At 40.8% G+C, this 16,259-nt stretch overlaps 1 protein-coding gene across 3 annotated transcripts; it reads right to left on the reverse strand.

Annotated features, from left to right (window-relative positions):
- Window positions 1-3,183: 3,183 nt before the first annotated feature.
- LOC115138120 (uncharacterized) lies at window positions 3,184-13,031 on the reverse strand. Of its 3 annotated transcripts, none has more exons than XM_029674622.2 (12): window positions 12,726-13,031; window positions 9,928-10,017; window positions 9,703-9,786; window positions 9,235-9,345; window positions 9,015-9,089; window positions 8,475-8,495; window positions 6,830-6,874; window positions 6,532-6,573; window positions 5,909-6,010; window positions 5,767-5,791; window positions 5,562-5,629; window positions 3,184-3,963 (listed from the first exon to the last, which is right to left on the reverse strand). In XM_029674622.2, exons 1-12 carry the CDS (start codon window positions 12,787-12,789, stop codon window positions 3,950-3,952), a joined length of 741 nt encoding a protein of 246 aa, XP_029530482.1. In that variant the 5' UTR covers window positions 12,790-13,031; the 3' UTR covers window positions 3,184-3,949. The 3 variants fall into 3 exon arrangements, with proteins under 3 accessions (XP_029530482.1, XP_029530481.1, XP_029530483.1); XM_029674621.2 differs by having other exon boundaries at window positions 5,559-5,629; window positions 12,726-13,026; XM_029674623.2 differs by lacking the exon at window positions 8,475-8,495 and having other exon boundaries at window positions 5,559-5,629; window positions 12,726-13,029.
- Window positions 13,032-16,259: the final 3,228 nt, after the last annotated feature.

Below are 16,259 nucleotides of genomic sequence, written 5' to 3' on the forward strand. Positions count from 1 at the left end.
CACGATGCTGTCTGTGTGAGTGGACCAATTCAGTTTGTCTGTGATGTGTATGCCGAGGAACTTTAAAACTTACTACCCTCTCCACTACTGTTCCATCGATGTGGATAGGGGGGTGTTCCCGCTGCTGTTTCCTGAAGTCCACTCTATTAGTTGTTCCTTGGTGAGCGCCCTTCTGACTTCTGCCCAAGCCTGTCCTTATGCCCTTTGCTTGATGACTGGCCATTGTTGTCTTGACACCATGAATCATACTGTAACCACTCTGAGAACTCCAGTAAGGTCTATGTGGTACCTGTCTGGTGACAGGTCTATTGGTCTATGTCTGGTACCTGTTTACCTGCTTGCTGAAATGGCATTCTATATGAGACTCACACCTCAGCTCTATGTTGCCATATGGACCCAGTGTCCGGAGCATTCTCGCTAAGAACTGGACCTGTATTGTAAACTTGTTGAAGGCAGCTGTATCTACACGGCGTACATTGGGAGAGTCCATGACACTGGCTATCTTCTTTAGGGCGACATGGTGTGGCTGTCCAAACTTCTCATTTAGGACTGCCATGGTGTCTGAGTTAGGCGTGGGGGAGTTGAGGTAGGAATCTGTCAGTAGGCAGACTTCTTTTAGCTTTAAGTGATACACCAGGATCTGATCCTTGAAGAGCTTGTTCCCATCAGCTGGCAGGGGGTTCTCTAGTGCCATCTTTAGGTGAGCGAAATCACTTGGGTCTCGGCTCGTGAAGTTAGGGATGGTTGGCCTAGACCCTCTGTAGGTCCTGCACTGCTGCGGCGGCGAAGCCTCTAGGGGGCGGCAGATGGGGTTGAGGGTCTGGCCTAGGTAACCATGGAACCTGGCGGGTCATAAGCTGCTGCATGAGGGTGAGCCCTATGAGGGATTGACTTCTGTGTCACTGCACCAACTTAGGGCTCTGAAAGTGCAGCACTGGCCTGGTGATGATTTTGGCAATAGTCCCCATCAGGGTGCTAGCTTGACTCTCTGGGACAGGGCAAATGTGTAACCTCTCTTGGATGGTGGCCTGGAGGCAGCAGCGGATGTTGCCTGATCCCTCATGACTTTGAGCTCACTCATCATCTTGTCCAGGAAGTCTACTACTTGTTCTTTCTCTGGCTGCTCTGGTTCTTCCTCTGTAGGCCATGGTGGTGGATCAGGCCACTCACCATCGCCAAATTCCTCTTTGTTGTCATTGCACTCCTCGCTGTACTCGCTGAACTCTTCTTCTAGCTCAGGTGGGGGAACGAGGTGGACTGGAAGGACTGCCCGAGACATACAGTGGGGCCAGACGGTTGTTGAGTAGACTTTGTGGGGGTGTAGCTGGAGCTGGCTGCAGTCGGGTCAAGGGGTGGCTGGAGACTGCAGACCTTTTCCACAAGTTTCCTTATTTACTGTTTAACTTTGTCAAGGTCGGCGAATTCTCTCTGTACAGCTAGTTCAGACATATGCAGCTTCTCGTTCTCTTTATGGACCTCCTCTAGCTCTGCTTGGTAGACTGTTGGCATCTTCCTGTGTTCCCGGTAAACGTAGGGTGTGGAGGGTTAGTATTTGATTAGGATCTCCAATTAGCCAAGGCAGTGGCTACTCTTCCTGGGCTCCAAACCTCTTCCTGGGGTCTGCTGCTTTCCTCTGTGCTCACTTTTCTTTCCTCTGCCAGCTGTAGGGTAGCTGGGGTTATGAACCATACCCTTTGTAGTGATGACTCTGATGGTCCCACTTTTGGGCAGCATCTCATTGAACCTGGTGATTGGATGAGGTTGCATGTGAAGAGGTCATATTGGCCTCTCCTTCTTGATGAGAATGCCACTCCTCTTCTTGCTCATGTACATCCTATTGTGCTGTGCTATGGTGTGGTGAAGCGTGCTGTCTTTGGCTCACATAGCCTACCTTGTAATTTTGTAGACACTGTGGTAGCTGTGTCTGACGCTTCAGACAAACTGATGGCTGTGTGAAAGCTTCACTCACGTAGTAGTCTTGCATCTTGCTCTGGAAGAAAGCACTGAAGATCTGTCTCGAATGGACCAAAATTAAGTTTTCTTAGCACTTAATATGTGCTCTCCCAGGTGCTTGTAAGGGCACAGGGTAGCCTAGTGGTTAGAGCGGTGGACTAGTACCGGAAGGTTGCAAGTTCAAACCCCCGAGCTGACAAGGTACAAATCTGTCGTTCTGCCCCTGAACTGTTCCTAGGCCGTCATTGAAAATAAGAATTTGTTCTTAACTGACTTGCCTAGTAAAATAAAAAGACAGGTAGGATTCCAGTTGAGGTGGTTTAATAATGCTGATTCACATAGAGCAGGCACGGCACAGTGTATGGGCTAAGGCACTTTAAGGTATGACTTGACAATTGTTTTAACCAAGAGTGGTTGTAAATACAATAGTAAATAGTAAATGGCAGGTATAAGCTTAATACATCCTCCAATTACATTGGCTATAAACAATAATATGGCTTCAATAGGTTATGTGCTGCACAGGACAAAACAGGCTGTGACTTAACTAATAAAAGATCAGAAGGGTGTAGCCACCCAGCACTACAAAGCAGCACCATCATCCTCACACAACTGCATGAACTTGAATGCATGTCTACACAATCCACAATAAAAACAAATAAACTATACTTCACACATACAGTATTTATAGTTACAGGGCATATAAACACGGCACTGGGGAACATTATACTATACAAATCACAAATGTTCGAAATTAGATGACAAAAACAATCGAGCTTGCATTTGCTAGTTTGTGGCAAAAACGCAAATTAGCATAACAAAGATAAACTACATAATTGTCAGCCAGTACGTCCAAAACATTAAGACATGAAGAGTAAGACATATGTACTCATATTTATGAAGGACACACGCTGGCCTTGGTAAAACAAATAATGCTAACTAAAGGAAAAAACAATAGATGGCTTGAACTAATTGACTCGACTTTTCTCTAGTTACTTCCTTATCCTCAGAGCTGGAGATCACCCAGCATGCTCTGCTCCACATAACCGGTGGGCGGAGCTACAGCTCTCCAATACTGAATAGTTTATTCTCGATAGCCTTTCCTATGGTTGTGTTATATAATTCAGCAGATTAAAGATACGGTGTGTAGCCAGGTAAAATCAACATCCAAAATCAACATAAACTGTCGTGAGCATGTACAGGTGCAAAACAACAAATATTCAACCAATGCCGATCAGTCAAATAACGTTCTTCTTTATTTGAGAAATTCAAATGTTCTTTGACCAGTGGGAAGTCTTATTGTTTGCTCTAATATACACAATAACTGGTTGAAAAGCAGGAAACATACCGGCAAAATAGCTAATCTTTGCAATCCTGGCATTTACACTGAAAGCTAAATGATTTATTACAACAGATTTGAAGCATACAAACACTTAATAATGTGTACTGGTCACTAACTGGTTTGAATCAAGGAATTGTGTGCTGAATTCAGGTTCAGTGCATTTGGATTTCATACATGTTTGTGTGATATAAAATCAAAACCAGTATCTTAAATACAGGGATGAGACAAACAATCCTCTTGCACCCAGACAATGAGCTTTTGGGTTCATTTATTCACATTAATTCAAAATCTAGCATTGTTTTCCTGAATGAAATGTCTGGATCTTGATTAAATTGAGATCACAGTTCCTCCTTGGCTAAATTACCATCACATTAAGAATACAAAAAACAGTGAAGTACATATTTTTTAAAATGATATACAGTATCCTAGTGAATATTTTTTAACAGACACATGTTCAGTTAAGAGTCCCATATCCCACAATACTCCACACCAATCTTCTTTCCACACTATACAGTATAAGAATGTGCCCACTTAGCTTTCGGGATTCTTATATGCCATATTTGATTGTCCAGCATTTTTAGATAGTTGACGGTCTTGACCATTTTTCGGGTTGTGAGAGCTATTGGTCATATACTGTCGAATGGGACGCCCTCCCTTTTATCTTGCAGCGGCTGAAAGGGAGAGTTCAAAATTAACAAACTGGTTATGTATTATAAAACCCCAACCCAGGATCATACAGTATTTGAGAGGTGTGGTTGTATAAATGAGACTGCTCCTTTAACACCCCCATTACAACAGGAATTTCAGTAGCCAAACGTTGTCGAACGTTGCACATAGAAATGCCACGAATAGAGCTGCCGTGATTCCTTATTCCTTGTTCTACATAGCATATTTCTATCGGAATGTTACATAACGTTGCCTCCTGTTGAAATCACCCCTGGTGTGTTTACTTTGTGGTTACTCAATAGAACAGTAGAGGTCAGTATTGTATTATTGTCCAGATATCTGAGTTTGGGATGTGTCGGCTGAAAGTGGGACAATGGCCCGAGACCAAGGGGTTAATTGCACTGTGTTGCACAAATGACAGTAGCCCACATGGTCATTTGACAAAGTGATTTAGTCAAAGAATCCTCTTATCCATTATATTTAATTATAAATCTCTCAGAGACTGCAACATCCAAATCTCCCAAACAGCTTTAAAACAACTTGATGTACTGAAGTGTAGGCTTATTGTGACAATAGCAGTCAGTTATTCAAAACCCTAACTAGCACTTTCTCTCTCAGCAGAATTCCTGACCGCTGACACCATTTCCCCCTTCAGCTACCAGCCAACAGCTCAAGGCTCTTATTACACTCCATTTGCACACACTGTATATAGATTTTTCTATTGTGTTATTGACTGAACTTTTGTTTATCCCACGTGTAACTCTGTGTCGTTGTTTTTTGTTGCACTGCTTTGCTTTACCTTGGCCAGGTTGCAGTTGTAAATGAGAACTTGTTCTCAACTGGCCTACCTGGTTAAATAAAGGTGAAATAAAATTAAAATAAATAAAAACCGTGAAAAGAGAGGAAGGTGGAGATTGCTATGCCCAATTCCCATTTGGAGGGTAGACCTACAAATGTAGAATCTTAATTGGATCACACAATTGCAGAAGAACTTTACACACAGGGTCTGACCGGCAAACATTGACATTTGCCGGCCCAGGGAGCCACACAATAGGGGCTGTCCAAAATAATATGTGTTTGTGTGAGGAAGTCTATCTTTCATCCCCTGCTGGTCTTTCAAGGGAGGGGCGAAAAATCACAGGAAACTAGGAAACTAACTTTCCCCTGCTCTCACCAGCCCAGGCACATTACTGAACATGTACAATGTAATATTAAAAGCTCCCAGCTTGCCGGGAATAATTGCATGTCCACGCCAGACAAAACAAAGTTGTAATGTAAAGGGATGGGGGAAAGGACAGAGAACTTGGAAAAGTTAAGTAGAAGACTACTGGTATGCATGTTTCTCTTGAACTTTGATAATTTGATTGAAGCTTTCCTCCTTGTCTTCCAATTACTTGAAGGGTAGGAGTCATGGGAACTGCTTGGACTAATTGCTTGGTAGAATCTTTTCACACTACTGAGCCGAGCCAAACTGCACTGGTCTGGTTAAGCATCCACCATAGTTGCAGGAACTGTGCTGAAGAGGACCACTGTGCTGAAGAGGACCATAACAGCAATTGACAATGCTAACTTGCTAGTAAGTAAACAGTTTAAAACGTACCACCTGAGGACTTCACCCCGAGAAGCATGACACCATCTTTGGTGCTGTCCGACCTGCTCTGGAAAGAAGCACTGCAAAGAGGAGAGAGTAGAGCATATTGGGAGTAAAATATTGTATTTTTCTTTAAAAGATGATGGTATATTTGAACTGTTCAAATGGGGTACTGTCTAAATTGTATCTTCATCTACAGTCCAAAGACTATACTTACTTTTCTGTTCCATTATCAATTGCCTCTGTTGAGAGACAAAAAAAGAAAAGGTGTGACACTTAGTTTGTAATGTCAATAGACTTCTGTGTATGTAGACATAGTGCTGTGCAGAGTCACATCTAATTGAGTAATTAAGTAATACCTGTGTGATCGTGGACCTTCATGCTTTTAAATTTGAAAAAGACAATGACAGCAGCCACCACAACTCCCAGGACTGGCAAAAGAATCCACAGCATATTCTTATCTGGAGACAAAGAGGAAGCACATCTTTCTTTAGTGTGGCAGACAAAACGGTTGTTTTTCACATACTATGAGAAGTTGGATTAGTACCATCGTTCCAACAATGTATCATGTAGCCAATTTATGATGAGTTGTAATTGAACATGGCCTGACTAATGACTTTGTACACACACACACACACACACACACACACACACACACACACACACACACACACACAAACAACCCAGTCAAATGTGAAGTGTATGCACCCTCTGGTGGGTGTGTTATTGGTAGAACATAGATCAGGAATAGGCAACCCTGGTCGTGGAGTGCCACAGGCACTTCATGTTTTTGATTTAACCGACCTGGAAGACCAGGTGTTTTGAATTTAGGCAATCATTGAACTGATGAATTAGCCCAGTTGGTCAGGTGTGGTGTCTCGTTGGAACAAAATCCTGCAGTACCTGCGGCACTCCAGGAACAGGGTTGCCTACCCCTGACATAGATGTAGAGGTAAAGGGCCCCATAAAGTTGCTACATTACTTGATTTAGGAGTTTCTGGTTCTTCATCTCCAGCCCGGTGACCTGAGTAGAGAAATAACATACTGTAAAACTCAATATACTCTGTAGAGTGATTTATGCAGTAAATTCTATGATAACTTCTGTGAACTTTCAATAACTACGAGAAGGAGATGCTAGTTCCATAATTTGGAACTTGTCATCTGGATAATGTGTCTATTTAAAATGTTATGTTTGTTTTGCTGACCGTGTGTGTTTTTCAGTGCGAGGTAAATTTGTGTCAGTGTGAGTTCATTTCTTTACAGATGATGGTAGGACCTACTGGCATCTTGACCCGCATTCCTATCGTTCTTGTCTCCTTCCTGACCTGGAAACATTGTAATTTTTATCATTATACCATCCTGTTCATTTTCAGGTAGTGGACAAATAAGGTGCATTGAGGGTAGGGTTGCAAAGCTACTGGTCATTTACCAAAGTTACCAGAATATTCAGTCATTTGGGTAATTCATTTTTGGCAATCTATGGTAACTTTGATGATTTATACTTATCTTTCATAAATGGTATTGATATATCGTATTCCTTCTTACAAATGAAAATAATGCCATTGTTGGTTAGATGCTTTTTTCATTAAATAGGCATTGTTCTCTTGAAACATATCCACTAGAAATTAATGGAAAATATGGACACAGGTCTATTAATGAATACTATATATATATACATATACAGTACCAGTCAACAGTTTGGACACACCTACTCATTCAATGGTTTTTATAATTTTTTTTACTATGTTCTACATTGTAGAATAATAGTGAAAACATCCACACTATGAAATAATACATATGGAATCATGTAGTAACCAAAAAAGTGTTTAACAAATCAAAATATATTTTATTTGTTAGATTCTTCAAAGTAACCACCCTTTGCCTTGATGACAGCTTTCTTGATTTAGCACCTGTGTTTTATTAGTTTCTTTATGAAAATATTTAGTGAGCATCATGACAGTAGCTAAAGCAAGGGGCTATAGCAGCACACAAGTAGACATCAAATGCATGCTGGGCAGGGCATGCCCTGAGCTCATTAAGTTAGCACTACTGGAGCAAAATTGGAGTGGGCGAGAAGGCCGACGCTCCAGCCTTTGGGAATCTCGCCAATAATGAATACTATATATATATATATCTATATATATATATATATATATATATATATCTATATATATATATATATATATATATATATATATATATATGTATGTGTGAGAGAGAGAGCAGGGAAGAGAGAGACAGCAGGGAAGAGAGAGAGAGAGAGAGAGAGGAGCAGGAAAGAGAGAGTGAGACAGCAGGGAAGAGAGAGAGAGGAGCAGGAAAGAGAGAGTGAGACAGCAGGGAAGAGAGAGAGAGGAGCAGGGAAGAGAGAGAGAGAGGGCAAGAGCGAGAGAAACAGCAGGGAAGAGCGAGACATCAGGGAAGAGAGAGAGAGAGAGAATATATGTTTCAAGACAAAATAGCCTAAAAAGAGCATCTAACCAGCAATGGTATTATTTACAATCAACTCTGCAACTGTCTTTTTTCACAACTGCCAACAGTTTGGCACCAAAACATTTACAAAAAGGACATTGACCTAGTAAAAAAAATAATTGTGTAAAAAAAAATATAAAGGATATTTCATGCCGAATCCCACATATTAAACACCAATGGTATCCATTAAGTTGATGGTTTATATTTAGGATAATGTTAATCTTATTTGATTATTTAAAAAATGTTAAGGGCACAGAGGGCCAGAGATAATTACAGACACATATGATAATCTGAAGTACCCAGAAGGGCCACTAGATGTCTTGTGATAAATTATATAAAATCCTTGAAAGTTACCCAAATTCTTGTAGTTTACCTGTAAACTTCCAAATTTGCAGTAATATACCCTCGCTTTGCAACCCTAATTGAGGGACAGTGATAGTGCTTTAGACTTACCTGTAATTCCACCACCTGAAACTGAAGAAAACATTCATGGCAAACCATTGTTATTGGGTCATGAGGATAATACCTAAACAAGGCAGGTATAACTCACTGTTCCTAGGCCGTCATTGAAAATAAGAATTTGTTCTTAACTGACTTGCCTAGTTAAATAAAGGTCAAATAAAAAATAAAAATACATCAAGTGTTTGAATTAAGAAATGAAGGCTTTCTGAAGTTATGTAATATCTACACAAGCTGGCTTTGTCATATTTATTTATTAGAATGATTATACTTAAGTCACTTCCATTGATTGTTAGCTAGCAGTGGCGAGAGTTCGCTGAAGTTTTTAGTGGTTGTTCAGAGAAAACCCAACCATGGATTACAGTCTTCCTGGCCCATATAGACCACTTCCAGGGTAAGGAACCATCTAACGTTGAGTTGTAAAAATCCTGAAATTCCCCTTCAAGTTACGGTCTTATCCAGTCCCAAGTTCTTGGTTTAGTGGGTTATTTGATGGAACATAAGTGAATAAATCAGATTGACAGGAAACGGTACCTTTCTCTTCTGGTCTGAAGGTGGTCAAGGATCCCGGTGAAGGAAAACCATGTCTCTCTGTGGTTGTCTGAATAACTGAAGAATGACCATTTTAACTTTACTGTAATCAGTAGGCTATTTCTCGTTACAGAGAAGAAGGTATCTTTAACTCGATGCTTTGCTTGCGATCATCTATCTTATCGCTGTTGTAATTTGAGAGAGGGTAGCAACCTCCTCTTACCTTGTGGGTGGGTCTTTGATGTAGCCTGAACTGTGGCCACATTTTGAAGTGGGTCACTCGTGGGAACAGTTGTTGTGGCCTGGGTCGTTGCCTCTCTGTCTGTTACCCTTGCTAAGGGGGAAGAATGCACTCATTTAGAGCATTTCTAACATTTAAGATCTGGGCCAGTATGTATCAATCATCTTAGTAGGAGTGCTGATCTAGGATCAGGTCCGATCCTGTTCATGTAATCTTATTCATTGTGATCTAAAAGGCAAGACTCCTCCTAAATCAGCACTCTGAGATGCTTGATATATGGTCAGCCTCTGGTTATTATCATTTGGTTATTCCAACAGCCATGCATCTGTAGAGCTTATTTGACACGTGAGCACATCTGACCTCTGGTGTAGGACCTCAGTCATAGAAATACAGTTCACAAAGCAGACTGTAGTAAGTAATTTTTTCAAATGGGCAATTTAAATGAAATACCATCATCCTTAGCATGTGGAGATGTGGACTGCACTGAGAGATGTGGTGGTGTTGCTGTTGGTTTGTCCGTGGCATTTACTGTTTCTGGAATGTAAAATCAGTCTAAGAGCAGAGTTTCTCATTCTAAGGTTACAATGTCCTAAGGTTTTGACAGTTATTTGAACAAGAGATTAATACAGCTGTTTGAATCTGAAACCATGTTTTGATATGTTTCCTTTTACTTACTGCGTGTGGTCTCAGCAGCGGTGGCAGCAGCATCGGTTATAAGGACAGATGTATTGGGAGGAGGAACACTCGTATTGGGTGTCTCAGTTGCTATGACGACAGATCAAAGATATTCTAACTCAGCAGTGTAAAATAAGATGCAAATCATCAAAAAGTAGCAGCAGGAGTCGTCGGTGATGAGAGAATCTTAGACTTAAAAATGCAACCAGATAACATTTATTTTTAAATGTTATTTTTAATTTTTTTAAGACTATCACTGTCTATGCGTCTGCCTATTGTTCATCTCTTGAAATATTACCTCAGAACCTCATAATATACCTACGTGGAACTTGGTCTAATGGCAGTCCATCAGGTTGCCCTGCTGCTGGTTCTGCTATTGGTGCTTCTGATCTTTTTTTAACAATACTTAACTTCTGTGGCAACACCATAACCATACCGAACGACAAACAGGCAAAAAATGACTTCATGATTTAGTAAGTTGTTTACGTTTTCAAGGCTGAATGTAATATATTGTTTGCTAATACTTCCTGTTAAGAGAACCTGTAATTGTACCACATTTAGCAATAAGCTTCACCTGCAGACTAATTATCGGTAAAGTGCGGCTCTAAATCCTAAAGCAATCTAGAGGATGTGAGAGCACTCCAAAGAGCTGACATTATGACAGATCGAAAGTCACCATTTCTATCTTGGTCGCTAAAACATTTCCTCAGAGATACTGGTCCCTTTTAGATTCAAAGGTTAGACAATTGTGTTCCTGTTTGGCATGGTTTGAAAGACCACTGTCTTTCTATTTATTTTTCATTTTAAATAGACCGATTTTGACGATGCACCCCTGAGAAAGCCATCCCGTCTGTGACACTTTGAGGTGGATATCCTCCGCTTCAGGCCCAGACCTGTGAAAAGCTGCATCCTGTCCCAGACAGAGTATTGTTGTCCCCTGGCCCCTACTGGCTCGAACAGCCAAAGGGCCAGGAAGGGTTTCCTGTCTTCTCCCCCGTCAGAGAGGGGCTTCAGCTCAACTGTCTTCGTGCCTGATGTTTCACACTGACTTTTGAGCACATAACCCAATACTTGACCCCTGCTTTTGCCTCTTTTTCCTCTGCTATAGCTGCATTCTGTCTTGTACAGAGACCCCTCCTCATCGGCTGTGGCGGCAGATTCACCCCTGCCCCCACCCTTTCATAATAAGTACTGCACCTTATGGCAACAGTAATAATCTATTTCCATGATACAGGCAAATGGAAAGTGCAATCACTAAGGCTACAAGATAGGCTAAATGCACTTGCATTTCACCCGTTATCAATTTAGTTTTCTATATATTATGGTGGGACATATTTGCAAGGGAGAAAACTGCCATTTCTCTCGCCACTCTAGAGAGGCTTGCACTGCAGTGACCTTTGATTGGGTGTTTCTTGCAGATGTTAGATTCATACTGGAAGGAGATTTGCTGCCGATTGGACCATTTCACTTCGAAAGGGACTCAGGACAATAATCTCTCCCCCTGTGAGAGAAGGGGCAGTTTGGTTCCCACTGACTATCTGCAGTTCCAATCACCTCTCTGTGCAGCACATGGCAGTTAACGATCCTCTTGGATCCGTGCCCATGATCCAATCAAAACAAACTATCTGGAGACTTCCTCTTTTTTTTCTACCAGCCCAAGTAACTACATTAATTTGTGTTGGGCCTGGACATGGTTTTATTCCTAGATGTTTTGTCTTTGTTATCCGTGTTGTCCGATGCATTACGTCCCCCGAATAGATCGCCAAAGATAGCTAAAGTTGATCATAAGTCGACTTGGCATAAAGTCGACTTGGCATAAAGTCGACTTGGCATAAAGTAGACTTGGCATAAAGTAGACTTGGCATAAAGTAGACTTGGCATAAAGTAGACTTGGCATAAAGTAGACTTGGCATAAAGTAGACTTGAAATAAAGTCGACTTGAAATAAAGTCGACTTGAAATAGATCCTAGATGAAACATAGTAGACTTGAAATAAAGGTGTAAAGTGAACACAAGGTGATGAACAGGGTTCCTCACACACACCTAATAAAGACTATTTTAGGTGTGCATTTTGTCTTTCAATAGACCTTTAATAAAATAGGAATAATTTAGGTCCTGCCAATAGCTTTGGTTGGTCTCCCTGTCAACATTCATGGCCATGTGTCCCTCTTGGGTGACTTGCACCACGGGGAGGTTTCAGAGTTATCCTGGTAACACTTGACGCAACTTAACACAAAGTGTTCAGAAATTGTATACTACTTTATAAATATGAATTGCACCTTATCAAGGTTTGTGGCTGTACCTTCCTCCACATGAGGCTGACCAGGATAATATACATTATTTTGGGAACACTACACAAGATTCGAATCAACGACAATAAAAAACAACGCTGCTCTTATCTCAGGCTAGGGCAAAAATGTTGAACATGGAGAAATGTTGAACATGTGAGCCTGTCTGTTAGAACAACTCCCAGACATACTGTGTTTCATGTCATACTATAACATAATTCATGATCCAAATGTCGATATACAAGATTTTTTGTTGCAAACCAAGTCTGGTTAAGATGGTAAGTAAATACTACAGCCAATTAAAACAATGATCAAGACAAAATAACATAACACAATAAACTTCAACTACTGGTAAGTCATGTTGTCTATTTTTGAAGTATACATTTTTCCCGACTACAACTTTTTAAATCCATTACTGACTGAATAAAAAAAACATACCATCTCCTATCCAAGTATGTTTGTAGTAATTTTTTACTCCCAAAAGCAGATCTAAATATCCATGTAGGCTTACCTGTAGTGAGGAGCTTGAGCGGGGTTAGGAGGAGGATAAGAAGAGCAATCCTAAAGGTCTTCATGGTGGTTCTACTGAGCACTCCCGTCCTGGGTCCTTTTTAGGGATCTGCAGAGCTGTGTGAGCCACTGCTATCAACCACTGGAAAAGTTGTTCACATTCTTGCCGATTGCTGCTTATTGGCACTTTCTTTGATGAAAAAAAATGGGAGGAAGTAGACCAGCTTCCCTTGAGGTCAGAGGGTATGGGGAGGCTGCTTCGGCCAGTGGGAGAAGTCTTTCACGTGTCCCAGCTTGGACAGGAACTCGGCCCCTAAGGTGTGTTTGTACTTCAACGCCAACTCCTGTCACTTATTTTTTCCTGCCCGCGCGTTGCAGGCGTGACCGGTGTGAAGGAATCTAGTAAGTGTCTCAGACTAGGCTGGGCTGTGTATGACCCAAAACAACATGTACAGATGTAGGATCTTAATTTGATCACTCTTTTGTTGCTGAGAATTTTCCTGCAAAGCAGGAAATGCAAACGGGTAGTGTATTTGAGTTTTAGAAGGCTTCAATTTCCACATTTTCCACCAATTTCCTACACCTGTAAGGCCTATCAGTTCAGAATGGGCTTTCAGGAAAATAATTTTGCCTCAAACTGAACTGCATGTTCAGCTCTTCAGCATACCCTTGAGACACCCACATTTTCAAAGGAACTCATTCAAGGTGACAAATAATTGTTACACTTCTTATGTGAACCGTGCTCAATAAAACCAACATAATAAAACCAATATAGCATTGATCTCCTACCGTGCCTCAATTCTGAGCAATTTGTTGGTTGCACAAAATGATGGTATATTGGCAACACTTTGATTTACAGTTCTCTGTAAGTCTTCCCTAAGTTGTTGTATATGAGAATGTGCCAGCTTATGAGGGCAAAAAAAAATAATTACGCCCTTGTTTAAAAAAATACACTGTAAACCCAATTATTAGATGTATTATGTAATCATATAACAAAATATAATTGCAATGAAAATAAAGTCAATATTGTTTGATAAATAAATATAATGGACTGAGTGTCCATTTTTTTGTGTGAAGTGTTAAATGCAAAAAAAGGGTGTATAAATCACTGCCTATAGCAACTCAAAGCCATCAATTTGATTATTCATAATTTCAATTAATTATTTAAAAAATATATAAAGTATGAGCAGAAGCAGCGCACATTTTTCTGAAGGGATCTCATTCTTGAAAAGCAAAAATTCCAAATATATATATTTTTTTACCAAGTACTATGCATTTTTCATATACAGTTGAAGTCGGAAGTTTGCATACACTTAGGTCGGAGTCATTAAAACTCATTTTTCAACCCCTCTACAAATGTCTTGTTAACAAACTGTAGTTTTGGCAAGTCAGTTAGGACATCTACTTTGTGCATGACACAAGTAATTTTTCCAAGAATTGTTTATAAACAGATTATATCACTTATAATTCACTGTATCACAATTCCAGTGGGTCAGAAGTTTACATACACTAAGTTGACTGTGCCTTTAAACAGCTTGCAAAATTCCAGAAAATTATGGCATGGCTTTAGAAGTTTCTGATAGGCTAATTGACATCATTTGAGGCAATTGGAGGTGTACCTGTGGATGTATTTTAAGGCCTAACTTCAAACTCAGTGTCTCTTTGCTTGACGTCATGTGAAAATCATGTTTCTGCAACCGTATCTTACGGCAAAAAAGAGCTTCTGGATATCAGGACAGCGATCACTCACCTCGGATTAGACAAATATTTTTTCTGCTACAAAGACAACGCACAAGACATTCTCCAAACACCCCACAGGACCGACATCCCCGTTATTTGCAAGAGGAAGCGACGCAGGTACAGAGGACAAAGAGACGGATGCCTGGTCAGGACCCGGAGAAGGCGACTGGGAAAGCTAACGTTACCGTCAAAACTACTCGCCAACATTCAATCATTGGACAATAAATTAGATGAGGTACGATCACGATTATCCTACCAACGGGACATCAAAAACTGTAATATCCTATGTTTCACGGAATCGTGGTTGAATGACGACATGGATATTCAGCTAGCGGTATATACGCTGCACCGGCAAGATAGAACAGCTCACTCCAGTATGACGAGGGGGGGGGTTGTGCATATTTGTAAACAACAGCTGGTGCACGAAATCTAAGGAAGTCTCTAGATTCGCCTGATTCGCTTTATATTGTGATAAATTGCAGGCCACACTACTTGTCTAAAGAGTTTTCAGCTATACTTTTCGTGGCTGTTTATTTACCACCACAGACAGATACTGGTACTAAGACCGCACTCAGTCAGCTGTATAGGGAAATAAGCAAACAGGAAACCACTCACGCAGAGGCGGCGCTCCTAGTGGCCGGAGACTTTATTGCAGGGATAGTAAAATTAGTTCGACCAAATTTCTATCAACATGTTAAATGTGCAACCCGAGGGAAAAAAATTCTAGATCACCTAACACCTTTTTTGCACTATTGGTTAGAGCCTGTAAGTAAGCATTTCACTGTAAGGTCTACACCTGTTGTATTCGGCGCACGTGACAAATAAACTTTGATTTGATTTGTATGTAAACTTCCGACTTCAACGGTATTCAAAAACGCTCACTACTGCTTTTTTTTTCTATGGGATTGGTGAAGACAGCTCATTGTGGAAGAAAATGAATGAAGCGGAAGAGTGTGAAGCAGCCAGAATGCTATTGATGACGTCTTCCATTCTTCTTTGTTTTCATACGAGTGTCACGCACCCAGATGACCTTACACTGGTTGCTTGAGAATGTTGTTGTACTAGTATTGAGGTTGCAGACATTCACTTCCCCCGTATGAAGAATGAAAAACAGATCTAAAGAACTTCTGGATAGATCTACTGAATTAGCATTCTAAATCCAGATATGTGCTTGCTAGAGGATTTGATGCAATAGTCGTTACTTGCACCTTCATGCAAATCATGTAAAAAATGTGCACACACAATTTCAATTTTTTTTTAAACAAATGATATTATATCAGTGAATCCTCACTTTAAAAAGTGTAGGGCCAGGATTCAATCCAATTATGCTTTGCAGCTATGCACCGACATATGCTGTGTCACCCGTGAATATGGTCTCCGCGAAGGCAGGAACATTGCCTTTTAAAGGTGCATAGCCGACAAAGCGCGATCAGATTAACTTTGAGCTTTACCTGTGAGGTTTATTACTTTACTCCATTCCAAAGTCAAGGCTCTGGCCTTCCCTAAACAGGATGTTAGAACCTGCTTCCTTCAATTGTGCATTGTTTCTCATGTACAACTGAACAAGTCTGACAAGGGCCACTGGGAGGGACTCCAGCTGCAGCTCTACCTCACGCTCGTGACACTGTCAGAGCCCCACCAAACCAGTCTTAAATGTTGGTGGCACTGGCCTACTTTTTGATGATATGTACATCTTGCAGAGTGTAGCTTGAAAAAGCTAACATTGGGTAACACTTTCTAATTTATTGAATTAGCTGGGGTTTCATCTTGACGAATCACTATCAATGACCATTAT

Source organism: Oncorhynchus nerka, linkage group LG12 (assembly GCF_034236695.1).
Source record: "Oncorhynchus nerka isolate Pitt River linkage group LG12, Oner_Uvic_2.0, whole genome shotgun sequence".
In the NCBI taxonomy this organism is placed as follows: Eukaryota; Metazoa; Chordata; class Actinopteri; order Salmoniformes; family Salmonidae; genus Oncorhynchus; species Oncorhynchus nerka.

Excerpts from the sequence above, each read along its gene's own strand:
- LOC115138120 (XM_029674621.2), bottom strand. The coding sequence starts at position 12,789 with ATGAAGACCTTTAGGATTGCTCTTCTTATCCTCCTCCTAACCCCGCTC. Across the intron at positions 9,346-9,702 it reads TCCACATGCTAAGGATGATG|CAAGGGTAACAGACAGAGAG; the intron begins GTATTTCATTTA and ends CTTCCCCCTTAG. Across the intron at positions 8,496-9,014 it reads CTTCAGACCAGAAGAGAAAG|TTTCAGGTGGTGGAATTACA; the intron begins GTACCGTTTCCT and ends TGTTTTCTTCAG.